The following is a 27083-nucleotide window of genomic DNA, read 5'->3' on the forward strand; positions in this document are numbered from 1 at the left end:
CTCCCCCCACCTTCCTGCTCGCTCACCCACTCAATAAATACAACTGAATGAATTGAATGAATGTATGTTCCCAGTGCTCAGGAGAGTCCAAATCAACAGAATCATGTACGGATCCATAACTTATGTGCAGCATAGCCTAGTGGAAAGAGCAGGGGCCTGGGAATCAGAAAGACCTGGGTTCTAATTCCGGCTCTGCCAGTTGCTTGCTGTGGGGCCCTGAGCAAGTCGCTTACATTCTCTGTGCCTCAATTTCTTCAACTGTAAAATGGGGATTAAATCCCTGTTCTCCCTCCTACTTGGATTGCCCGCTCCATGTGGGACAGGGACTGTGTCCGACCTAATTAACTTGTACCCACCCCAGCTCTTAGAACAGTGTTTGACACATAGGAAGCACTGAACAGATACCATAAAAAGTCTGTCTCCTCCTCTGGACTGTAATCTCCTTGTGGGCAAGGTCTATCAATTTTGTTGTAACTTTGCTTCGGTTTCTAACTCCTGGTCAGCTTTTGTAGTTGCTTCCCTTCTGGAATTTGAAGTCTTCAGTTCTCCAGAACATTTGGTCATAACTTGATCACCTTGTGTCTCCCCAAGCGCTTAACAAATACCATTATTATTATTATTATTATTATTGTTATTATAGCTATCATTCTCATAGATTTATACAAGAAGACTCTTAAAGGTTTTTTTGTTCAATGGCGAACCAAGAATTGAACTTCCACCATGTTCATCATCATCATCAATCGTATTTATTGAGCGCTTACTATGTGCAGAGCACTGTACTAAGCGCTTGGGAAGTACAAATTGGCAACATATAGAGACAGTCCCTACCCAAATAGGGAAACTGGTAGCATGGAGTCTTAAAGCCGACACAAAGCAATTCCTTTAAGTTTTAAACAGGATGAACCTTTGAGAGGATGAACTTTTTTAAAGTTCCTGAAGTTGTGTTTTGAAGTTTTCTGAATTTAAAGACAATCTGGAGAAACAGCCGTATAGATTCTTGGCTCATTCTTCTATAGCGAGTCATGTATCTCCTGGGAATAAGTATTTGTTTTCCCATAAGATGCCAAAATTTGGGAACGGTTGAAGTAAAAATCTGCTGGGTTTCTCTCTTTTAATTTTTATTTCTAAAATTTCAGAAGAAACTGGGATTATATAAAGGTTTATTAAAAAGCAAACATATTTTTGGTCATTTTTCATTGCTGTAGGTCTGCATTGAGTCAACTATAATTCCCACCAAAAAAGCTGAAGCTAGATGTGAACAGTAGCTGTCCTATGATGTTTAAATACTTGGCCTTTCAGGTGTTAGCGATTGATTCTCTTTGTAGATATAAACTCTTGGTCACACTGAATGCCATCGAGTTAAACGGAGTGTTATTTTTTGTGTGTATTTTCCAGATGTCATCTTATGAGGACTCAGTTGCTGCCCACCTTGCAAAAATACTCAATTCTGATCAGCATTCAGTAGTCATATCCTCTGCCAAGTGAGCTGATTGCAATATTTACAATGCATATGTTTGTTTTGATGAGTATGCCATGATGTGTAGTGCTTTAGAAAATTAAATCTGTCTGTAAAATGCCTGAAAGTCCTCAATATTGGATGGGTTAAAAAAAAATCTGTTTTGTGAATTATCAATCCAGTTAGGCATTTCAGCTCTTTTTTAAATACGTGCCCCGTCAACTTTTTCGCAAATAACTCATTTTGGATTGTAGTCAAAGAAAAGTGACCTAAATGGAATTAAGGAGTGAAAAAGAGGTCCTATAGGGAAAGGCCAAAGCAAATAGACGGTTTTTGTTTTGTTGGGGTTTTTTTTTCCAACTTAAAGGGAAGGGGAGAAAGGTAAGGGTTGCCTTTGGGAATTTGAAGGGATCTTAACGGGAAGATACTAAGCAGTTGTTCTCCATGGCCACAGTGGACACCCCCAAAAAGGGAATAAATTTTAAATTAAGACAGGAGAAATATCAGTGAAATTTAGGCTTGTCAAGGATTAAATACGGAAGCATTACCTCGTAGTGGATAGAGCATAGGCCTGAGAGACAGAAGGTCATGGGTTCTAAACCCGGCCCCGCTACTTGTCTGCTGTGTGGCCTTGGGCAAGTCACTTCTCTGTGCCTCATCTGTGAAATGGGATTTGAGACTATGAGCCCTACTTGGGACAGGGACTGTGTCCAACCCGATTTGCTTCTATCCTCCCCAGCGCTTAGTACAGTGCCTGACTCATAATAAGCGCTTAACAAATACCATAATTATTATTATGATTACTTTACTATCATCATCATCAATCGTATTTATTGAGCGCTTACTCTGTGCAGAGCACTGTACTAAGCGCTTGGGAAGTCCAAGTTGGCAACATATAGAGACAGTCCCTACCCAACAGTGGGCTCACAGTCTAAAAGGGGGAGACAGAGAACAAAACCAAACATACTAACAAAATAAATAGAATAGATATGTACAAGTAAAATAAATAAATAAATAAATAAATTGAGTAACAAATATGTACAAACATATATACATATATACTGGTGCTGTGGGGAAGGGAAGGAGGTAAGATGGGGGGATGGAGAGGGGGACGAGGGGGAGAGGAAGGAAGGGGCTCAGTCTGGGAAGGCCTCCTGGAGGAGGTGAGCTCTCAGTAGGGCCTTGAAGGGAGGAAGAGAGCTAGCTTGGCGGATGGAAAACCACCAGGCCGGCCGGCCGGAGCCGCCGGGTTGAATCCTTTACTAATGGAGTCTCCATCCCTGGAGATCTTGAAGCAAAGAAGAGACGTTAAGCTCCTTGAGGGAAGGTATCGCGTGTATCTAATCTACCGTATTGTACTCTCCCAAGCGCTTAATACACTGCTCTGCATACAGTATGCTGTCAGTAAATCATTTATCGGTTGATTGATTGACACCATATTTTCTCTAGGGCTTAATAGTAATAACGAAGCATGAAGCCCCACATGGGACAACCTGATTACCTTGTATCTACCCTAGCGCTTAGAACAGTGCTTGGCACATAGTAAGCGCTTAACAAATGTCATCATTAGCATTAATGATGGCATTTGTTAAGCAATTACACCTGGCTGAAAGCGGAGCACTGCAGTAGGTATTCTGGGGAAGTCCCTTAAATAGTTTTTCTCTTTTTCTCTCGTTCTTTTAAATCAAGTAAAGGTTTCTGTAAGTGTATCATTCAGTGCCCACTTAAAATTAAACCTTCTGGGTTGTCATTGTTCTCTGGCAAATTGGATGTAATGAAGTTTTATCATTATGAGTTCGATCAGTCAATCAGGTATTAAATGGTTACTGGGTGCAGAGCACTGTACTAAGTGCTTGGGAGAGTACAGTAAGGTCACATCTCCTCCAGAGAAGTAGCGTGGCTCAGCGGAAAGAGCCCGGGCTTTGGAGCCAGAGGTCATGGGTTCAAATCCCGGCTCCGCCAAATGTCAGCTATGTGACTTTGGGCAAGTCACTTAACTTCTCCGTGCCTCAGTTACCTCATCTGTAAAATGGGGATTAAGATTGTGAGCCCCACATGGGACAACCTGATCACCTTGTATCCCCCCAGCGCTTAGAACAGTGTTTTTCACATAGTAAGCACTTAACAAATTATTATTATTATTATTATGGGGCCTTCCTCAATTACACCCTCTTTTCCCCGGCTCCCTCTCCCTTCTGAGATGTCTTTGCCCTTGGATCTGTGACTTGTGCATTTGATATTTACCCGTCCGTCAACCCCATAGCACTCAAGTACACGTCTTTAAATTATATATTATAAATTATTTATTCGTATTAATGTCTGTCTCCCCCTCTAGGCTGTAAGTTCATTGTGGGCAGGGAACATATCTACCAACCCTATTGTACTGTGCTCTCCAAGTGCTTAGAACAATGCTCCTTACTTAGTAAGCCCTCAAATACAGATGATGATGATGATGAAAATGATGATGAGGATAAGTAAGAAAACATGATACCCTCATGGACCTCACAGTTTAGCGGTGGAGTTTACAATCGAATGGGAGAGTTTATTATCTAGCATCTTAAAGCTGATATAAATCCAAAATGCATATTTAACTTTGTGTATGTGCATCTTTATTTGCATCCATTTTTCTGTTAGCTAGAATTTCGACAAAGATTTGAGGAGGGAGACTAAACTGAAGTTTCTGGTTATCCACTCAGCATCCGTATTGCTGTTATCCCTGACCTCCTTTGCCGTGGAGGACTGTGATTGGGCTGCGTATCCATTTGGAAAAAAGAGCAGATTTCGTAACTCTCAGTGGCATCTTTTGATTTAGGTGTACGTCAGAGTCGGGAAGTGGGAAAGTCCAAATGATTGTTAGGATAACTTTTTAAGTCGGCCATTAAATCTTGCTATTTGATATTGTACGTTAGCAGAGTCCTGCTCTGCTTTGGATTCAGTTCTCTGATCCAGTCAATCAATAACTGAGTGCTTACCGTTTGCAGTAATGACCTCACAAGTTGTATAAACTCTGGAAAGTGAAGGTAGACAAATAGGATCTCTTATTTTTAATTCTTCTGGTTAACAGCCACATTCTATGTAGGCTTTATTTGAATTTAAGAAGTTAATACTTTAAATGTTTTTTGTCCGTTCATTCCATCATTCCCTTGAGGACTGAGAGAAAATAACTTGGTAATAGTCCCCAGGGATAGAAATATCATTTCCCTCCCAGATTTTATACTCTTTAGAAATACAGTTTCTTAAAGTCTTTAACTCCAAACAGATAAAGACTCTGTCACATCATTTCATCATTAGTACAGTGCTCTGCACATAGTAAGCGCTCAATAAATACGATTGATGATGATGATTTCTCTCTCTCTCTTTATTTTAAATATGAGTGGAAAAGCCCACTGAAAATAATTACACTGTAAGTTCATCGTACTGTCCCTTATCCTTCTTTTCTTTCACCAAAGGGTATTATGCGAAACTGTAAAGGACTTCGTAGCCAAAATAGGGAAGACCTATGAAAAACCAGTGGAGAACACAGACGAAGCGGACGCCATGTCCATTAAAGTAAGAGACGGCTTCACACAACGCGGCAGCTATCTTCGAATCAAATTGCGTCTGAGAGATCCGTGATAAAATATTTTCCTTCCAAGTGAATGATAATACTTTGAAATGAAATATGCTCCGTTCTGCCATAATGTGTGCGAGTACTACACGTTTTGGCTAGAACTTGGCGGCCGAATTAGGGAACGTTCTTCCAACAACGCACGTCTCTCTGGACGCAGTGCGATGCCGTGTTGGATGACATGGTGGTATGCTTGTGCCCGGCTCCCGGTACAGGGTGAGTATTGAAATCACAAGTGTACCTAACAAGAGATTCTGCAAGAATGCAGCCTCCGGGTTTGAGGAGTAATGGGCACACCTGCAGTTATGAGTCACTATACAATGAGATTGCTTTAATTTGCGTGTTCCAAGATGGTTACTAAATAGAATTTCAAAGCTCATTCCCTCAGTTCTTCCTGATTTCATGAAACCCTAGTAAAGTCATTCAAGTTTCCTTCTTAATATTAAGTAATGCTTAGACCATTTGCTCAGCATTGACCCAGACCAGGATTGGGAAAATTGAAGAAAATAAGGGCCAGCAAAACCATTTTTCATGCTAGAAGCAAAGATGCTGTATTTTAAGGTTTTTTTTTCCTGACCCGGCTTTCATTTTTTTTTTCCCAGAGTCTGGGAAGGTGTATAAATTTATCCCATTTTGGTGCGGGTCCTCCAATTCTTTTCTTATTTCCTTTTGCATTTTTTCAGCCTCCTGTTCTGTATTGTTCCTGCTGTCCAGATAGCTATTGGCTGAGTGAAGTTCTTTTCTCATTAACTTCATCCTTTCCCTTTCGTTCCCGTTCCTGTCAGTTCCCATTCCTGCTTAAATTGTCTTGACTAACCAGTCCTTCTCTGATGCTTCTTCCCCCACCCATTTCTCAATCATTCAGTAGTATTTATTATTTATTGTGCTCTACTAAACACTTGGGACAATACAATAGAATGAGTAGATACGATCCCTGACCTCAAAGAGTTTATATTCTAGTGGGAGAGACAGACACTAAAATAAGTTATAGAGAACAGAACGAATGAAAAACATGAATTAATTCCTAAGTGATAGGGTACGTAATGTGCACAAAAGTGCGGAAAGAGCATGGGCTTGGGAGTCAAAGGACAAGGGTTCTAATCCCGGCTCCGCCACTTGTCTGCTGTGTGACCTTGGGCCAGCCAGTTAACTTCTCTGTGCCTCAGTTACCCCATCTTAAAATGGGGATTAAGACTGTGAGCCTTTCATGGGACAACCTTACCACCTTGTATCTCCCCCTGCACTTAGAAAGAAGTGCCTGGCACATAGTAAGTGCTTAACAAATACCATAATTATTATCATTAGTTGTAAATACTTAAATGCTTAGGTGGTATAGAAATGCTGGAGAGGAAGTAGAGGAATATTAGCAGGGACTATTGTGAATTAGTATTGAGAATTAGTTGGGGAATGCCTCTTGGAGATGGGATATCAGGGGGCTTTGAAAATGAGAAGAGCTGTGGTCTGTCATTGGAAAGGGGAGGGAATTCCAGGCAGGGGGAAAGGATGGAGCAAAGGATCAGCAATGGAAGAAACAGAACATGGAACACGAAGTAGGAGAGGAATAGAGGAATGAAAAGGGCTAACTGGGAGAAGAGAATGAGTGATAGGCAGAAGAGAAATGATCGAGTGCCTTAATGCCAGTGGTTAGGAGTCTCTTCCTTTCTTCAAAGGAATGGATAACTATTGGAGATTTTAGAGGAGGGGGGAGACTTGGGCAGAATGACATTTAAGAGAAAGGGGAGAGCCTGGAGGCAGAGAGACCAGTGTGGAGATCAATATAGTCGATAGAAACAATCATCCTTGTAGCTGTCCTTCGAATTTGAAGAAGACACCACTGAAAGTGCAGTTCACTGCCAAGTGTGTGTGTAGCCAAAAACGGTAATACAAGACACACAGTTCTGACCAGATTGTGTACACAAAAATGTTGTCCCTTGTTGTGTTGTCATGTTTAATGCTTGTGGTTCCTGTGGCTCTTTTCTCTTTTCCCTCTTTGCATTTATTACAAAATTTTTGTGCTGAAAGAGCCATTCCTTTCTTGATGATAGTCCATCATGCTGATCATCATCATCATCAATCGTATTTATTGAGCGCTTACTATGTGCAGAGCACTGTACTAAGCACTTGGGAAGTACAAATTGGCAACATATAGAGACAGTCCCTACCCAACAGTGGGCTCACAGTCTAAAAGGACTGCTGATCCTTTCTCAGCAGTCAAATCCCAGTTTTCAGCTGAGAGGCAGCATTGTCGGAGACTTTGTTTTACCGAGTCCCTAAAACATTTCCTCTGCCCGCCTGGATTTTAGTTTCCCCATGTCAACTCTCCGTATAACAGGAATGACTGGTGCAGTAATCAAGCTTGGCTAAGATACGCATGGACCAACGCGGTGACTGCTTAATGGAGAGGAAGGAGCAAGTTCTGGAAACATTTGTAGATTGAGAACTGAAAAGATGTGGTGACTGAATATGGTGGTCAAAAAAGGAGGAAGAGTCTAGGATAATGCTGCGTTCATGGGTTGCAAATGGGAAGGATGGTGACTCGGCTGGACTGTGACTGGAAAGTTAGTTGGAGGAGAGTATTTGAGAGGGAAAATGGTCCACCCATCTTTAGATCTTTTTCCCCTCCCCTCTCTTTTTCTCCTCCATCCTACCCTCCTCTATTCTACGTTTCTTCTTTACAGAATTTATCATTGCCAGTCAGATGAGGCTACAGGCCTTTTCATTCATTCATTCAATCATATCTACTGAGCGCTTAATGTGTGCAGAGCACTGTACTGAGCGCTTGGGAAATACAAGTCGGCACCATATAGAGACGGTCCCTACCCAACAGTGGGCTCACAGTCTAGAAGGGGGAGACAGACAACAAAACAAAACATGTGGACAGGTGTCAAGTCATTAGAATAAATATAAATAAAGCTAGATGCGCATCATTAACAAAATAAATAGAATAGTTAATATGTACAGGTAAAATAAATAGAGTGATAAATCTGTACAAACATATATACAGGTGCTGTGGGGAGGGGGAGGAGGAAAGGGAAAAGGGGGCAGCCCTGATGGTTTGGCCACAAAAATGTAGACCAAAAGTAAAGCCCTGCTTTTTCTCAACTCCCCTTCCCTTCCGTGTCATCACGACTAGCTCCCTTCGCTCTCTCCCCGCCCCACAGCACTTACATATATGTGTATTATCGATAATTCTGTTTATTCATATTGATGCCTGTTTACTTATATTGATGTCTATCTCCCCTGTTCTAGACAGTGAGCCTGTGGTGGGCAGGGATTGTCTCTCTTTATTGCTGTATTGTACTTTCCAAGAGCACACAGTAAGCACTCAGTAAATACGATTGAATGAACGAGTGAATGACACCTTACACAAATTGATATTGCCCAGCATCTTCTAGACAAATGCGCTTTCATGCTCCTCCTCTGTGGTTAATTTCCCAAACAACCTGTTAATCAGTTGGTATTTACTGAGCACTTATTAGGTGAAGAGCACTATACTAGTGCTTGGGAGAGTGGATCTTACGAATCAGTGGAGAAACAGACATTGAAATAAATTACAGGTGGAAAAAGTGACTGACTATGAGGATTTGTATCTTAAATGCTGTGAGGGCAGATTGAATAAGGGCATAGATGGTGCAATAGGGAGGGAAAATAGGGTGGAGAGAGAGGAGCTTAGTTGGAGAAGGCTTCCCGGAGGAGATGTCATTTTAGTAGGACTTTGAAGATGGGGAGGACAAACCTCTTTGGCTTAATTTTGAATTATTTTCTTGTTTTTATATCTCTTTTCTCTCTGCCTTCCCTCTTCTCCTTTCCCGCTTTCCTGCTTGCAATCCTACCCTCTCCTTTTCTCCCTTCCATCCCTTCTCCCTCCCACCCCCACTTGCCTCTGCATTTGTAGTGCTCAGTACTGAATGAGAAACTTGAGCTGCTGCTCCAGGCTCTCCACGCCGAAGCCCAAGCCCCAACAGCTCCCCCGAGCATCAGTCCCCGCATTGTGGAGGAAGAACCCGGGGACTTTTCAAGCGAAGAACCCTCCTTGACGGACAGTAAAAAGCAGCCTTTGGAGGGCATCACAAAATCTTCCACTCAGAAAATCTTCAAACCCCGGGAGTTGATGTTGCGAGCAAACAGTTTAAAGAAAGCAGTGAGACAAATCATTGAACAAGCTGAAAAAGGTGCAGTGTTTGGGTAAAGAGTGTAGCAGTTTCCCTCTTAAACGCGAAAATGACATCATTTGGGAATGATGCAGGGTAGTCTTTCAGATGCAGAAATAAGTGGAAGATGGGGTCCTAAAAGTGAATTTGTTCTCCACACTATTTTTGGAAGCTATAATAGTTGAAAAACTGCCATAAATTTTGATTCATTGCTATCATGGAGAATATTCTAACAGGGTCTGAATATGGGAATCTCATTGAGGGAAATCAAGCGCTTAGTAGAGTGCTCTGCACGTGGTTAGTGCTCAGTAAATACCATTGGGAATTCTGGACTTATCGTTCTCCTCTTTTTTAGTTGTGGATGAGCAGAATAGTCACACGGAAGAACAAGGGAACCAGTCTCCTCCCATAGATGATAGTAAAGAAGCCGATGAATTTAAAGAAGATGATAAAGATGGTGAGATGCCTATAATTCTGTGGTAAACTGTGGCTTTGAATTGATTTTTCCAAAACAGCTTTTTTTCTGAGACAATCGAACTGATGATTACGAAGAATGCTAATCCTGCAACTGTGCTAACAAAGTTACTTTATGTAGACTTATTGTAAAGCAAACCAGTAAAAACTGTATTGTGGAATCTTGAGGAGCAGATATAAAAGGTTCTAAAAATAGGCTTCAGGGAGACTCGCCATCTGAACCCTCCTGAATAGAAACAAAAAAGTGCCTTTTTTGGTCCAGATGGAGCGTATAACATGACCTGCAATTGAGAGACAGTCCTAATGGAAAGCAAAGATATTCTTCCCAGCAGAGAGGTCAGCTTTCCGTTTGCAAATACCGACTGCTCTTGTTCGCTGCTTTTATACTTGGCAAATATTTCTAAGTTATGTTTGATCTTGGGTTATCAATTTAATAGGAGTACCAGAAAAAGTGATATAGGCACATCCTGGGAGGAGAACAAGGTAAAGCAGTAAAGAAACTGAGGGGAAAAGTCTAGCACAATTAATCAGAAAAAGTGCTGTTGTTTTCAGCCTAAGTAGCTATGAATTTCCAAGAGGAGTCATTAGATGAAGCTATTTTTAGAGTGTTGCCTGGCAATATATAAACCTCCTAGAAGATGTTGAGGACATAAATCTTTGATGGAAACTGTGAACCATCGCAGGAGATTTTGATTGATTACTTCAAATTTTAGTATGTAAATAGAACAGAGGGAAAATCTTAAACACTCTTGTCACTCTTTATTGTTGTATTGTATTTTACCAAGTGCTTAGTACAGTGCTCTGCACACAGTAAGCGCTTAATAAATGCATTTGAATTGAGGGAAGGGCAGTGCCATGGTTTGTCTTGGTTGGAGGTGAGTTAAAAGAGGAGAAGTTCTGTCCTTTACTCTCCTCCTCCTTCCCCCATTCTGGAGCAAGTAGCTGATAATAATAATAATAATAATGATGGCATTTATTAAGCGCTTACTATGTGCAAAGCACTGTTCTAAGTGCTGGGATAGATACAAGATAATCAAGTTGTCCCACGTGAGGCTTACAGACTTATTCCCCATTTTCCAGATGAGGGAACTGAGGCCCAGAGAAGTTAAGTGACTTGCCCAAAGTCACACAGCTGACAAGTGGTGGAGCCGGGATTTGAACCCATGACCTCCGACTCCAAAGCCCGAGCTCTTTCCACTGAGCCACGGCTGCTTCTCTAATGCCTGATTAGAGGCCTGATGCCTCTTTGCCCCTCCTGGCAGCACCCTGCCCTGGGGGACGTCATTCCATTCGGTCATATTTATTCATTCATTCAATCATATTTATTGAGCACTTACTGTGTGCAGAGCACTGCGGAGCACTGTTCAAAGCAATTGGGAGAGTAGAATGCAACAATAAACAGACACATTCCCTGCCTACAGTGAGTTCACAGTCCCAGAGAACAGCCACTTTGTGGGGCAGCAGGAGGTTGGGGGATCCGGGAGGTGCCGGAGACCTGACTGTTCCTTCCTTCCCTCTTCCCCCTGCCCTGGGTGATGCCAGGAATCCCAAATCCCACCCGCCCAGAGCCAGAGGGCCTTTTGGAGCCTTCCCGAAGCTGTCCTACCCTCCGTGCCACCTGGACACCCAAGCAAAGAGGGTCTGAAGAGGATCATTTTGCTTGGCTGATGAACTAATGGCATTGGCTAAGTCATGTTCAAAATCCACACTGCCTTCTCTATTCACTTGTGTAGTTACCACATGAGAGGCTGTGTGAATCTGAATGTAGAATGGTTTTATTCTGATTGCCTTGACTCCTTGCTTATCCATGAGATTGGAGGCATTGTGACACCTCCAACCATGTCTGCTCATTTATGTGGCCTTATGGTATTTAAAAAAAATATATTTGTTAAGTACTTACTGTGTTCCAGGCATTGTACTAGGTTCTGGGGTAGATCCAAGCTAATCAGGTTGGACGCAGTCCGTGTCCCACATGGGACTCACAGTCTAAACCCCCATTTTACAGATAAGGGAAGTGAGGCACAAAGAAGTGAAATGACTTGCCCAAGATCACACAGCAGACAAGCGGCAGAGCCGGGATTAGATCCCAGGTCCTTCTACTCCCAGGCCTGTGCTCTGTATCAACCTCAGTCTCGCCTATCTCACCACCGACCTTTCGCCCACATCCTGCCTCTAACCTGGAACGCCCTCCTTCTTCATATCCGACAGACAGTCACTCTCCCCTCAATCAATCGTATTTATTGAGCTCTTACTGTGTGCAGAGCACTGTACTAAGCGCTCAATAAATAAATAAATTTATATAATGGTTTTGTTCTCTGTCTCCCCCTTTTAGACTGTGAGCCCACTGTTGGGTAGGGACTGTCTCTAGATGTTGCCAACTTGTACTTCCCAAGCGCTTAGTACAGTGCTCTGCACACAGTAAGCGCTCAATAAATACGATTGATGATGATGATGATGATAAAGCCTTCTGAAGGTCCATCTCCTCCAAGAGGCCTTCCCTGTCTAAGCCCTCATTTCCTCTTCTCCCACTCCCTTCTGCGTCATCCCGACCTGCTCCCTGTATTCATCCCTCCTCCCGGCCCCACACCGCTTATGTATTTATCTGAAATTTTCTTTATTTACGTTAATATCTGCCTCCCCCTCTAGACTGTAAGTTTGCTGTGGGAAGGGAATGTGTCTGTGATATTGTTATATTGTTTTCCCCCAAGCTCTTAGTACTGTGCCCTGCACACAGTAAGCAATCAGTAAATAGAATTGACGGACTGACTGATTGGATGACTCTAACTACTAGGCAGTGTTGCTTCCTAGAAATAATACCCTGCTGTAAACTGCACGGTGCTCAGTAAATATTTAATGATGATGGTAATACCTAGGAATTAGCATACCACTTTAGTTTCATTTGAAAGTGTTCCTTTGAGAATCCATCTGCTTTGTCCGAATAGACAGTCCGCAACGTACAATCTGACATTATTATAGTTGTAAAAGAACTGAAGCCTCAAAACTTTTCTTCAGCCTGCAAAGCACGCGTTGATTCTGCAGATACCTACTGATGTTACCCCCTCACCCTCCAACCACCCCCACCTCCTTCCGATGATTCCTGTTCACTAACGACCACTTTTTGTAATTTAGATTTTTTTTTCTACAGCTAAAACTGCACCTCGATCTCCTGATAGGCATACAAGTGGCGTGTTTTCCCAGCCTAGTTCTGTCTCTGGCCCAGTCGCGGCAGCCAGCAAAGAAAATCTCCCTGTGCTTAACACGAGGATAATCTGCCCAGGTAGTAATGATAATAATAATAATAATAATAATGATATTTGGTATGTGCTTACTATAAGGCAAGCACTGTACTAAGTGTGGGGTAGATATAAGATATGCAGATGGGATACAGCCCCTGTCCCACACAAAGTTCATGGTATTAAGGGGAGGGAGAACAGATATTTAATCCCCATTTTACAGGTAAGGAAACTGAGCCCGGAGAATTCTTGTTGCCTACGGCCTCACAGCAGGCAAGTAACGGGGCTGGCTCTAGTTCTTCTGAACCCCAATCTGTGTTCTTTCCACTAGTCTATACTGCTTCTAAGGGAGGGATGGCCTCAAAACATCATCATCATCATCAATCGTATTTATTGAGCGCTTACTATGTGCAGAGCACTGTACTAAGCGCTTGGGAAGTACAAATTGGCAACATATAGAGACAGTCCCCAAAAACAGGGGGACTGGATTGGATGGGGAGAGGAAGAGGGGAATATATAAGACTGTAATCTCGCTGTGGGCAGGGAATGTGACTGTTTATTATTATACTGTACTTTCCCAAATGCTTAATACAGTCCTTTGCATACAGAATGCACTTAATAATGAATAAGGAGGTAACCAGAGGGGAGGGGACCGTGAAAGGAAAAGTGGGAATGAGGAGACAAGGGGGTCTGATGCCTGTATCTTCAAATTCATTGACCTCTGGAGCTCCTCCTTAGAATTGTCAAGGTGGCCATGAGGGCCTAAAACAGAACCTCGGAGGGCCCATGGTGACTGCAGCGTCTGTGGATCCTTCTCCTCCTCTCCAACAACCGCTGCCTGACAGGTGGCTGAGGGATGGACCCCAAACCCCAGATCACCTCGACATTATCGACCTGAGAGTCAATCGGCGGTATTTATTGAAGGCTTACTGGGGGCACAACAGTGCGCTAAACGCTTGGGAGGGAACAGCCCCACAGTGCTGGGTGACATATTCCCCGCCCACAGTCTAGAGTCACCTTCAAGCCAATTAGTGTTCTCTGTGGGGACCCTTCTAATAATAATAATAATAATGGCATTTATTAAGCGCTTACGACGTGCAAAGCACTGTTCTAAGCGCTGGGGAGGTTACAAGGTGATCAGGTTGTCCCACGAGGGGCTCACAGTCTTAATCCCCATTTTACAGATGGGGTAACTGAGGCCCAGAGAAGTTAAGTGATTTGCCCAAAGTCACACAGCTGACAATTGGCGGAGCCGGGATTTGAACCCATGACCTCTGATTCCAAAGCCCGGGCTCTTTCCACTGGGCCACGCTGCTTCTCTAATACTAATGATAATCATATTAGTAATAATGGTATTTGTTAAGCGCTTACTATGTACTAAGCACAAGCATAGATGCGGTGAGCCCCACGTGGGACAATCTCACCTTGTAAATTCCCCAGCGCTTAGATCAGTGCTTTGCACATAGTAAGCGCTTAATAAATACCATCATTATTATTATTATTTATGATAATCAGGGCCCACAAGGGACTCACAGTCTAAGTAGGAGGGAGACCAGATTGAATCCCCATTTTGCAGATGAGGGAACTGAGGCACAGAGAAGTTAAGTGACTAGCCCAAGGTCACACAGCAGACAAGTGGCAGAAGTAGGATCGGAACCCAAGTTCTCCAACTCCCGGGCCTGAGCGCTTTCCACTAGGCCACTCTGCTCCCCTTCTGTCCTGTATCAATCAATCAGTGGTGTTTATTTGCACCTTTACTGTGAGCAGAGCTCTGTACTAAGTGGTTGGGGAGACAGGCAGATGAGTTAGTTCTTCCCATGGATGGCAGATAATTCTGATGAAGGAGAGAGAACCGAGAAGATCTGTCCATGGCCCATATATTGGCAAGAGAATTCTGGAAAGACTTGTTTCATTTAGAAGGAAATCAAGTAACAATGATCCTACAGTATTTCTAAAGCTTTCAAAGCATTAGTAGAATAAATTCAATTTCAGTCTCTTAATGGATAGGTCAGACTTGACTCTTAATTGAAATTTGAAGCAAGTTGTGCAGAGGTTACCCATTTTAGCAAAGAAAGGACATTTTTCTCATTTCCCAGTTCAGGCAACTCACCAGTCTTCATCACAGTCTGTTAATCCCTTTAGCTCTGTTACCTAATTCGTCTCTTCCTAACCTTATATATTGCTTGCTGGGGTTTATCTTTTGGCATGGCATATAGGATTCAGTATTTGTTCAGGAGCCTTATTCAACTCTATTTATTCGTATTCTGAATTTGTTGACAGACTAGTCTTAAACGGTGCTTGAAATCAATCTACGCAATAGAGGAGCCGCTACTTCAGTTTCAGATATGAGATTTGTGTTTTCCTTGACATTTACGTCTGGGTCCCCATCGCCCCCGTAGCTGCTCCTCACTAGGGGAACTTCTCCCTCCAGACGTCTCCCCGCCACACTGCCGGCCCAGATGGGCATCACCCTCCTCGTTGACCTCCTTGCCTCCTGCCTCTCCCCTCTCCAGTCCTCACTTCACGCGGCCCCGCAGATTGGTTTTCAGAAAAGAAAAAAGGTCCAGTCCACATCCCCTTACACCTCCGAAACCTCCAGTGGTTTCCCATCCCATCTCCGCATCAACCAGAAACTCCTTCCCAGAGGCTTTAAAGCACTCAATCAGCTCTCGCCCAACCCCATCCCACACACTTTTCTTCTCTAACACCAAGCTACTCGCCGTTCCTCCATCTCATCAGTCTCACCGCCGACCCCTTAGCCCATATTCTCCCTCAGGCCTGGATGGAAACCTCTCCTCTCATGTCTGACGGGCCACCACTCTTCCCACCTACAAACCATCACATCTCCGAGAGGCCTTCCCTGGCTAAGCCCGTATTTCTCCTCTCTGTGTTGACTATATTCTTGACCCTCCACTTGTCTGTGTACCCCTTAAGCACTTTGAAACTCACCCCAGGTCAATCAATCAATCAATCATATTTATTGAGCGCTTACTATGTGCAGAGCACTGTACTAAGCGCTTGGGAAGTGCAGATTGGCAACATATAGAGACAGTCCCTACCCAACAGTGGGCTCACAGTCTAAAAGGGGGAGACAGAGAACAAAACCAAACAAATATTCTTATATTCCACCATTTCTCTTATCCATAATTGATTTCTCCTGTCTCTCTCTATAAACCCTCAGCTCCCTGTGGGCAGGGATTGCATCCATCTCCTCTGTTGAATTGTACTTTCCCCAGCACTTAGTTCAGTGTCCTGCACACAGTAAGCACTCAATAAATACCACTGGTGGATCGACTGATTTGTATTTTTTATCGAAAAATGGCACTTCTTGAATTTCCTTCCTGGCGTAGATCCTTGGTGCTGGGGTTTTTAGCCCTTTAATAACTGTTAATAATTGATAACTGTACCTCAGAGGTCTTGAAACACATGTCACTCACCCTCTTGTCCAGCTCTCCTGGACATCACACACACACACACACACACACACACACACACACACACACACACACACACACAAATACAATAGTCAAGCTCTCCTTATGGTGAAGCAGAGAGCAGGAGCCGTCAAACAAGATAGCAGGACAAAACAGCTCCCATATGCCGCCTCAGAGAGTGGGATTCTGGAAAAGCACTTCCTCATCTCCTGCCTCTACCACTGTTTTCTGCTCTGGCTCAGGATTTTCATTGTCTGTCATAAAGCCGATTGCCCCACTCGTGGTTAGAAGTACCCCGAGACATACCGTGCACTTATTTAAAACCTCTTCCTTAAAATATTGAATGTTGTATAGACCAATGGGAAATGGGGCTAGGATTTTAGAGGCTTATCCACATCACTTTATTGTACTGCTTTTGGTTGTTTAACCCATTGGTAGAAAAGCCTATATTGTCAAACTTCAAAGTGCGTAGTGAAGATGGTGTCTCCTGCCGAGGTTGACGGACGGAGCCTCCGTCCTGAGGGTAGAGTACCAGCAGGAAGGGAGTAATTATAGTGTCGGTGGTTTGCAAAGCCCAGCTCACGCTCTGTCATCCCTGTTGTATTTACTGAGTGCTTACTGTGTGCAGAGCACTGTACTAAGCATTTGGGAAGTACAAGTTGGCAACATATAGAGACGGTCCCCACTCAACAACGGGCTCACAGTCAATCATGTTTTTGCTGGGATAAGAATGAGTAAGGGCGTACAGATGCAGCACAAGTGTGCATTAATTGTGAGTCAAGTAGGAAAATGTGAAATCAGCAACAAAAAAAACCCCATATTTGCACAACAAAGAATCATCATTATATTTCTACAATGTGGACAGGTCTGTGGATTCCAAATTGCTCTTTCCAGCCATACGCCAACATAGAAGTAGCTCTTACCATCAGCGGTGTCTTCTGCAATTATCTAGACTGTAGACTGTATGCTCTTTTTGGGCAGGGAACGTTTGTCCCTACTCTGCTATCTTGTACTCTCACAAGCGCTTAGTACAGGGCTCTGCACCCAGTAAGTGTTCGGTAAATACGACTGATTGATAGCAGAATATAAATTAGAGGAAATGCTAGGATTACTAGTATTGAATGAATAACAGAATGTTAGAAGGCACAAAGAGGGTTAAGAAGATCAGTTAGAATCCATGAGCTTCTAATGGGGGTGGGGAGATAACAATAATAATAATAATGATGGTATTTGTTAAGCGCTTACTATGTGCAAAGCACTGTACTAAGCGCTGAGATCATGGGATCATGGCTAGAACCATATGTCCGAGGAGATAGCCGATCACAATTCTCTTTTCAGCATCCTTTGTTGCCACCGTCAGAGACGGAAGAGTGGGGCTAGATGGATTATTGATCCCATCCAGAATGGCACGTCATTTCTTCCGTATTCAGAATTCCGTAATGTGTGATTGATTGTGTTTTCTTTTTTCATTCCGAGCAGGTTTGAGAGCGGGATTAGCCGCCTCAATTGCTGGGAGTTCGATTATCAGCAAAATGCTACTCGCCAACATCGATCCATTTGGGGCTACACCATTTATTGACCCAGACCCAGATTCACTGTAAGAAAATACATTTTTGGTTTTGAGAAACGTATTGGAATTTGAACTTGCTCTCGACGCAAATCTTTCTTCGAATGTTACTTTAAAAACTGTTTTCTCCTAGTGCAACATAGCCTTTGATGATGAACGCTTAAACGGTATAAGAGAATCCCCAAATTTTAAATGCTGATTTGTTTGCAATAATTTTATTTATCGACCTGATCGGTATGATTGATTTATGGTATTTGTTAAGCACTTACAATGTGTCAAGAGCTGTTCTGAGTGCCGGGGTAGAGACAAATCAATCACGTGGGACGCAGTCCCTGCCCAATATGGGGCTTACAGTCCAAGTAGGAGGGAAATGAGGCAATCCTCATTTTACAGAAGAGGTAACTGAGGCACTGAGAAGTTGAGTGATTTGCCCAAGTATGACTTGCCCGAGGTCACGCAGTTGGCAGTTGGTGGAGCCGGGATTAGAACCCAGATCCTCTGACTCCCAAGCCCTGTATTTCCTAAATATAAATAAATATTTTACCTTTATTTTTTTAATGTAGAGAAGGATATTCAGAAAAATGTGTCATGAACAATTACTTTGGAATTGGATTAGATGCCAAAATTTCATTAGAATTTAACAATAAGCGAGAGGAGCATCCAGAGAAATGCAGGTATTTCCAACTCTAATCATGCTTTTACCTAAGATGTATATTTTTCTTCCTTTTCATTAGTCTTTGATGTAATGTTGTTTTCACTATTAATGCTTTTCTTCCTCTAAGGAAGAGTTACACATTGTACTGCATTAATTTAATTTTATTCACTTTCAGAAGTCGGACTAAAAACATGATGTGGTATGGAGTGCTTGGAACCAAGGAGTTATTGCAGAGAACTTATAAGAATTTGGAACAAAAAGTTCAGCTTGAGGTAGAATCGTTTATTTCAACGAATTTTGCTTATTGTTACGGAGCTCATTTAGAAAAAGCGCCGTTGAGATAATATTTGGGCAGTGCCCAGCTGTTTTCTTGCAGCCCCAACAAATAGTAACTTCCTCAACCTCCTCCCTAAAAACTATCCTCATTCTGTTCCTCTTTTCATAGTCGTTACACCCTTCTCTTATTATAATAATGATAATAATAGCGATATTCGTTAAGCGGTTACTATGTCTCAGGCACCGTACTAAGTGCACATAGTAAGCACTCTATAAATATGATTGAGTGAATGAGTGAATGAACGAACTTTTGAATATGTCACCAATTTGTACCTCCCAAGCGCTTAGTACAGTGCTCTGCACACAGTAAGCGCTCAATAAATACGATTGATGATGATGATGATGATGATGCTGGGATGCATGTCAGCAAATCGGGTTAGACACAGTCCCTGTCCCACATGGGGGTCACAGTCTTAATCCCCATTTTACAGATGAGGTAACTAAGGCACAGAGAAGTGACTTGCCTAAGGTCACACAGCAGACAGGTGGCAGAACGGAGATTAGAACCCAGGTCTTCTGACTCTCAGGACCGTGCTCTATCCGCTAGACCACGTTGCCCTCCTTGTCTTCTCGCCTTCTCTACCACAATTATGAATATTCTCTCCTCGGTGAAACTACAGTAAATCATTGCCATCGGTTAATTGTGGGCAGCAAATGTGTCTATGTATTGTTACATTGTAATAATAATAATAATAATAATGATGGCATTTATTAAGCGCTTACTATGTGCAAAGCACTGTTCTAAGCACTGGGGAGGTTACAAGGTGATCGGGTTGTCCCACAGGGGGCTCACAGTCTTAATCCCCATTTTACAGATGGGGTAACCGAGGCCCAGAGAAGTGAAGTGACTTGCCCAAAGTCACACAGCTGACAATTGGCAGAGCAGGAATTTGAACCCATGACCTCTGACTCCAAAGCCCATGCTCTTTCCCCTGAGCCACGCTGCTTCTCTGCGTGTATTCTCTCTACATTGTATCTGTATTGTATTCTCTCTAGTGCTTAGAACAGTGCTTTGCACACAGTAAGCTCTCAATAAATATGATTGAGTGAATGAATGAATTGCTGCTTTTCAACAGCCTGGAAATTCTCCCACACGTAGGGAATTTTTGTGCGGAATGTCGAGTTATTCATTAGAGAGGGTTTCCCGGGCATCCAGCGGTGGGTTGGTTACTGGGTTGGTTCAGCTTTCAGCACAATGAATCTGAGAATCTGAGAACCATGTGTGCATTGATTAATTAAAGAATATTCATTGTTCCAGATATAAGAACGATTTAGGAATTTTGAACCTTTCAACCTGTTTCTGAATTCCTTAGAATGTGTGCTGTGCACACAGTAAGCGCTCAATAAATACTATTGAATGAATGAAGGAATGGAAGCCTCTATCATTATTATCATCATTATCAACAGTACTTATTGAGTACCCAGTTAGAAAGAAAAACACAAAGCCCATGCCTTCAGGGTTCTTATAGGGAATGGACCATCAAGTAAACATAAGACATACAATTAGATAGGATTGCAGGATCTTAACTATAAATGACAAAAGGCTATATTTATGAAGATATATGAAAACAGCCCTGCTGTTGGTTCAGTGGAAAGAGCAGGGCTCTGAGAGTCAGAAAACCGGGGTTCTACTTCTGGTTCTGCTTCATTCTCAGTCTCTTTTGCGGGCTCCTCTTCTACCTCCCACCCCCTAACTGTTGGGATCCCGCAAGGCTCAGCTCTGGATCCCCATCCATTCCCCATCCACACCCACTCCCTTGGAGAACTCATTCGCTCCCGTGACTTCAATTACCATCTCTATACGGATGATTCCCAAATTTACATCCCTCCCTCTCTGTGGTCTCGCATTTCCTCCCGCCTTCAAGACATCTCTACATGGCCGTCCTCCCCCAAAACAGAACTCGTTATCGTCCCACCAAACCCTGACCTCCCCTTGATTTTCCCATCCTTACTGACTCACAAGCCTGTAAACTTGGCATTATCCTTAACTCCTCTCTCTCATTCAACCCACACAGTCAGTGTCACTAAATCCTGTCGGTTCCACCTTCACAATATTCACAACCTTCACAATATTGCTAAAACCTGCCCTTTTCTCTCCATCCAAAATGCTACCAATTTAATCCAAGCACGTATCCTATCCTGCCTTGATTACTGCATCAGCCTCCTTGCTGACCTTCTTGTCTCCTGTTTCCCCTCACTCCGGTCCATACTTTGCTGCCTGGATCATTTTTCTACGAAAACATTCAGTCCATGCTTCCCCACTCCTCAAGAACCTCCAGTGGTTGCCCGTCCACCTCCGCATTCATTCATTCAGTTGTATTTATTGAGTGCTTACTGTATGCAGAGCACTGTACTAAGCGCTTGGGAAAGTACAATACAGCAATAAAGGGAGACAATCCCTGCCCATCAGAAACTCCTTACCAGCAGCTTTAAAGCACTCATTCACCTTGTCCTCTCTACCTCACCTCGTTACTATGCTTTGCACATAGTAAGTGCTTAATAAATGCCATCATTATTATTATTATCATTATTGCTGTATGCTATTCTCCCAAGTACTTAGTACGGTGCCCTGCACAAGGTAAGCGCTCAGTAAATATGATTGATTCCCAAATCAAAATCTCCAGCCCTGATCCCTCTCTTTTTCTGGAATTTCTTACTTCCTCCTGCTTTCAGGACATTTCTAGTTGGATGTCTCACCAACACCTCAAACTTAACATGCCCAAAACAGAACTCATCCTCCAACCCAAACCGTGTCCTTCCCCTGTCTTTCCCATTGCTGTAGACAGTAGCACTATCAGCCCAGAACCATGGAAATATCCTCAGCTGATCTCTCATTTAATACAAATTTCAGTCTGTCACGAACTCCTGTCGGTTCTATCCTCACAACATTGCTAAAATCCACCCTTTCCCCTCCGTCCAAACTGCTACCGTGCGGATCCAAGCATTTATGCTGTGACACCTTGTCTACTGCAGCGTGGTTTAGTGGCAAGAGCCCAGGCTTGGGAATCAGAGGACGTGGGTTCTAATCCCAGCTCCACCACTTGTCTGCTGTGTGAACTTGGGCAAGCCACTTAACTTCTCTGTGCCTCAGTTGCCTCATCTGTAAAATGGAGATTGTGAGCCCCACGTGGGACAACCTGATTACCTTGTATCTACCCCAGTGCTTAGAACAGTGGCCCATCGTAAGCGCTTAACAAATACCATCATTATTATTATTATCATTACTGTATCCGCCTCCTTGCCGACCTCCGTGAGCTCCTGTCTCTCCTCACTCCAGTCCCTACTTCACTCTGCTGCACGGATTATTTTTCTAAAAAATGTTCAATCCACGTTCATTTGTTCATTCGATCGGATTTATTGAGCGCTTCCTAAGCACTGTACCAAGTGCTTTGGAGAGTTCAATACAAAAGCGTACAGACACAGTCCCTGCCCATTACGAGCTCACAGTCTAGAGGAGGAGACAGACATTAATATACTTAAATAAATAAATAAATGACAGATATATATGTATGTGCTGTGGGGATGGGAGGGAGGATGAAGGAAGGGAGCAAGTCAGGGTGACGCAGAAGGGAGTGGGAGAAGAGGAAAGGAGGGTTTAGTCAGGGAAGGCTTCTTGGAGGAGGTGACATCCAGTCACCTCACATCGTCTCATCTTCTGACCCCCATACCAGGCTGGCCCCAGCCCGAGAGCCTGGTGGTCAGAGAGACGAGTCAGCCAGAGGATGGAGAGGGCTATTATTTTCCTAATTAATTTGATTAGAGAAATCGGTCCTTTTGGCTTCATTCTCTCCATAATGTACTGGGCTTTTTAGAATGGGTAAAAACATGTAATTTAGCACCAACGCATTCCTCGCCTCAGAGACTATCAGAGAGTGCACAACCATCTGAAGAAACAATCCTTGCCTTCAAGGAGCTTATAATCTAGAAAGGGAGATAGACACTAAGATAATCAACAGAGTTCAACAATATGCAAGCAAGTGGGTGGGATGAGGGACTACTTGCTTAGGGTCAAGTGCCAAAATTGGCAGCAGGGGAAAAAATAGGGTGGGGAGATGAGAGATTAGCCAGGGAAGGCTTTCTGGAGAAGATGTGAGGCTTTGAAGATGGGGAGAGTTGTGGTAATAATAATAATAATAATAATAATGGCATTTATTAAGCGCTTACTATGTGCAAAGCACTGTTCTTTGCCAGTGGTCTGCTGGCTAGGAAGGGGTAGGTGGTTCTGAGCAAGAGATTGACATTTCACTCCCTCCTCAACCCCACACTTATTTGCCACTTTTGTGTGCTTTTTTAACTTGGAAAATTTTAGCAGGGATGACTCTCTAAGAAAAGCCTCACAAGATGGCTGGCAACAGTGGTGCCGCATTCCCAGTCTTCATCCGTATTTGGAATTATCTTAGAAACCATCTTACACATTATCTGTGGCTTTTTTATATTTCAGTGTGACGGGCAGTATATTCCCCTCCCCAGCCTACAAGGCATAGCTGTGCTAAACATCCCAAGTTACGCTGGCGGAACTAATTTCTGGGGTGGAACTAAAGAAGATGATGTAAGTAGCATCCGTGAACATTTGACACGCTCTCATTGTGTTGCTTTTCAGTGAATTTTAATGCAACCACCCTCCACTAAGACGTTCTTTTTTTAGCGTTCTTTCACGTATGTGCTATTGAATTTTGATGCCAGGAGTTACTTTACAGTGCTCTCTCCATCTAGACAATTTGCCAAAACCACCTTTTTTGAAACGCTTCTTTTCCTCTGCCCTTTCACCTCCACTCTAGACTGAAAGCTCCTCCCAACATTGCCTGAATAAGCGTTATGGCAGCTTGAGAAGCAGTGTTGCCTAGTGGTTAAAGCAGAGGCCTAGGAGCCAAAAGCACCTGGGCTCTAATCCTGTCTCCGTCACTTGTCTGCTCTGTGACCTTGGGCGAGTCGCTTCACTTCTCTGTGCCTCCATTCCCTCATCTGTACGATGGGACTCTGTATCCAACCTGAGTACTTAGTATCTACCCTAGTGCTTAGAACAGTGTCTGGCACATAATAAGAGCGTAACTAATACCATTAAAAAAATAAAAAAAGGATTGGTCCTTGGATTTGACCCACAAAGGACCAGTCCCTGTGTTTGAACCTGCATTCTGATTGTGGAATAGCCTGTACTCATGGACAGTAGTAATAATAATAGTAATAATAATAATGATGATGGCATTTATTAAGCGCTTACTATGTGCAAAGCACTGTTCTAAGCGCTGGGGAGGTTACAAGGTGATCAGGTTGTCCCCTGGGGGGCTCACAGTCTTCATCCCCATTTTCCAGATGAGGTAACTGAGGCACAGAGAAGTTAAGTGACTTGCTCAGAGTCAAACAGCTGACAGTTGGAGGAGCTGGGATTTGAACCCGTGACCTCTGACTCCAAAGCCCAGACTCTTTCATACATTCATTCATTCATTCATTCAATTGTATCTATTGAGCGCTTACTGTGTGCACAGCACTGTACTAAGCGCTTGGGAAGTACAAGTTGGCAACATATATCTGACTGAAGGCATCTGTAATGGGAATGCATATTACGTCTAAGTGGATTCAACAACTCTTCTGACCTGGAAATATTCCGTTTTTAAAAGTAGAAAAATTTTGAACAATTGACATCTACAACTGTTCCTCATAAATCGTTTCAAAAAAAAAAACAATTTAATAGGGTTTTCTAACGATTTTTGACCCTTAAAAAATTCCAGTTAAAAGTGCATTTAAATCTTACTCCTGAGAACGCAAGTCAATTTATCCACTGCTTCTGTACTAGTAGTAGTAGTAGCAGCAACAGCAGTAGTAGCAGTCCTGAAAGCTCACCTCCTCCAGGAGGCCTTCCCACTTGTACTTCCCAAGCGCTTAGTACAGTGCTGTGCACACAGTAAGTGCTCAATAAATACGATTGATTGATTGATTGATTCCCAGACTCAGCCACCCTTTTCCTCTATTCCCCCCAACATTGCCCTGACCTACTGTCTTTGCTTTTCCCGCCCTCCCTGCCACACAGCACTTGTATATCTATGTACATATTTACCACACAGCACTTGTATATCTATGTACATATTTATAATTATAATTCTATTTATATTTATTAGTGTTGTGCATAATTCTATTTATTTATAATGATGCTACCGATGCCTGTTTACTTGTTCTGATGTCTGTCTCCCCCCTTCTAGACTGTGAGCCCACTGTGGGCAGGGATTGTCTATTTGTTGCTTAATTGTACTTCCCAAGCGCTTAGTACAGTGCTTTGCACATAGTAAGCGCTTAATAAATACAATTGAATGAATGAATAGTAGTGGTACTAGCAGTAGCAGCAGCAGTAATGGTAGTTTTTCACCACATCCTCACCGACTGTGTTCAGCGATTGGAAAGAACAAAACAGAGAAGTCACCTGCTACTTGCCCATAGGGATCTGATTATCATTATTATTATTATTATGGCATATATTAAGCACTTACTCTGTGCTAAGCACTGGGTAGATACAAGGGGAAGAAAGCAGATATAGTCCCACACAGGGATCACAGTCTGTAGTATCCCCATTTTACAGAGGAAGAAACTGAGATCCAGAGAGGTGAATCGACTTACCCGAGGTCACGGAACAATCCAGTGGCAGAAAAGGGACTCGAACCCGGGTTAAGCGCTTAGTACAGTGCTTTGCACATAGTAAGCGCTCAATAGATACGATTGATTGAATGAGTAGGTCATGAGACCCCCCAGGCCCATTCACTGGCCACAAGACCACACTGCCTAAAGGGAAGGAAATGGGCATAAAAACATGGGTATAGATAAGTGCGTAAGCGCTGGAAATTGTGGATGGGTTTGTATACTCAATAATGGCATTTATTAAGCGCTTACTATGTGCAAAATTGTACTTCCCAAGCACTTAGTACAGTGCTTTGCACATAGTAAGCGCTTAATAAATACGATTGGATGAATGAATGAATGCAAAGCACTGTTCTAAGTGTTGGGGAGGTGACAAGGTGATCAGGTTGTCCCATGGGGGGCTCACAGTCTTAATCCCCATTTTACAGATGAGGTAACTGAGGCCCAGAGAAGTTACATGACTTGCCCAAAGTCACACAGCTGACATTTGGCAGAGCTGGGATTTGAACCCATGACCTCTGACTCCAAAGCCCGGGCTCTTCCCACTGAGCCATGCTGCTTCTCAATCAGTCAGTGGTATTTTTTTGAGCACTTACAGTGTGCAGAGCACTGTCCTAAGCACTTGGGAAAGCACAATACAACCGAGTTGGTTGACAACAGGAACTTACATTCTAGGAGGGGAGAGACAGTCGTTAAAATCAATTATGGATATGTTCAGAAGTGCAGTGGGGCTGAGGGTGTGGGCAATATCAAATGCGTTTCCAGCATATAGGGGACAGTCCTTTTCTGCATCCCACTCTCAAGTGCTTAGTACAGTGCTCTGCACACAGTAAGCGCTCAATAAATACGATTGATGATTGATGATGATGACATAGAAGGGAGGAGGGGAAATGAGGGCTTAGGAGAGGTTTCTTGGAGATGTGGTTTTCATAGGACTTTGAGTGTGGGTAGAGGGCCGATCTGCAGTATATGAATGCAGAGGTAATTTAGGCCAAAGGGAGGATTGAGTATATGTGATTTTTCTCCCATCGAAGTATTGGATGTGTGATTTAGAAAGGAGGTGAAAATGTATGCCGCCCTAAATTTGAAGTCTAAAGTGGATGATAATAAGTGGACAGGGATCCATTGTATTGCATTTTCCCAAGCATTTAGTACAGTGCTCTGCACTCAATAAATACCATTGCTTGGTAAAAATCAAATTGTCCATTGATAATTATTTTCTGTATTCTCTAAATAGTCTTCCACTCAGTCAACTACAGTTACATATTTTTCCTCACTACATGAATTATCCCTGAAAGAACCCAGCCTTTTGGAATACTTGAAATGAATGTAGAAATTATGGCCAACTTTATTGGCCTGTAATTAATAAAACATGTATGTGCTTGTGGGATTTTCAGAATGCCCCAGGATGTCATTTGTGTAGTTTCAGTACACCTTTAGTGAAAATAAGAAATATTTTGAGGGCTATTTCGTACCAGAGTGAAACATTTTAAAATAAATTGGATATCTGCCAAATAGTTTTTAAGCAGGTTTTTGGGGGGGCAGG

General features: G+C 43.0%; 1 protein-coding gene across 1 annotated transcript in view; it reads left to right on the forward strand.

Annotated features, from left to right (window-relative positions):
* The window catches only part of DGKH (diacylglycerol kinase eta), a 183008-nt gene that overhangs the window by 133558 nt on the left and 22367 nt on the right, over nucleotides 1–27083 (forward strand). Inside the window, exons 14-22 of the mRNA XM_038761763.1 lie at nucleotides 1396–1481; nucleotides 4906–5005; nucleotides 8959–9235; nucleotides 9570–9671; nucleotides 12834–12965; nucleotides 17835–17952; nucleotides 18486–18596; nucleotides 18753–18849; nucleotides 23355–23462. Of these exons, the coding sequence (XP_038617691.1) occupies nucleotides 1396–1481; nucleotides 4906–5005; nucleotides 8959–9235; nucleotides 9570–9671; nucleotides 12834–12965; nucleotides 17835–17952; nucleotides 18486–18596; nucleotides 18753–18849; nucleotides 23355–23462 (1131 nt within the window). The remainder of the gene's footprint in view (nucleotides 1–1395; nucleotides 1482–4905; nucleotides 5006–8958; nucleotides 9236–9569; nucleotides 9672–12833; nucleotides 12966–17834; nucleotides 17953–18485; nucleotides 18597–18752; nucleotides 18850–23354; nucleotides 23463–27083) is intronic.

Source organism: Tachyglossus aculeatus, chromosome 20 (genome assembly GCF_015852505.1).
Source record: "Tachyglossus aculeatus isolate mTacAcu1 chromosome 20, mTacAcu1.pri, whole genome shotgun sequence".
In the NCBI taxonomy this organism is placed as follows: Eukaryota; Metazoa; Chordata; class Mammalia; order Monotremata; family Tachyglossidae; genus Tachyglossus; species Tachyglossus aculeatus.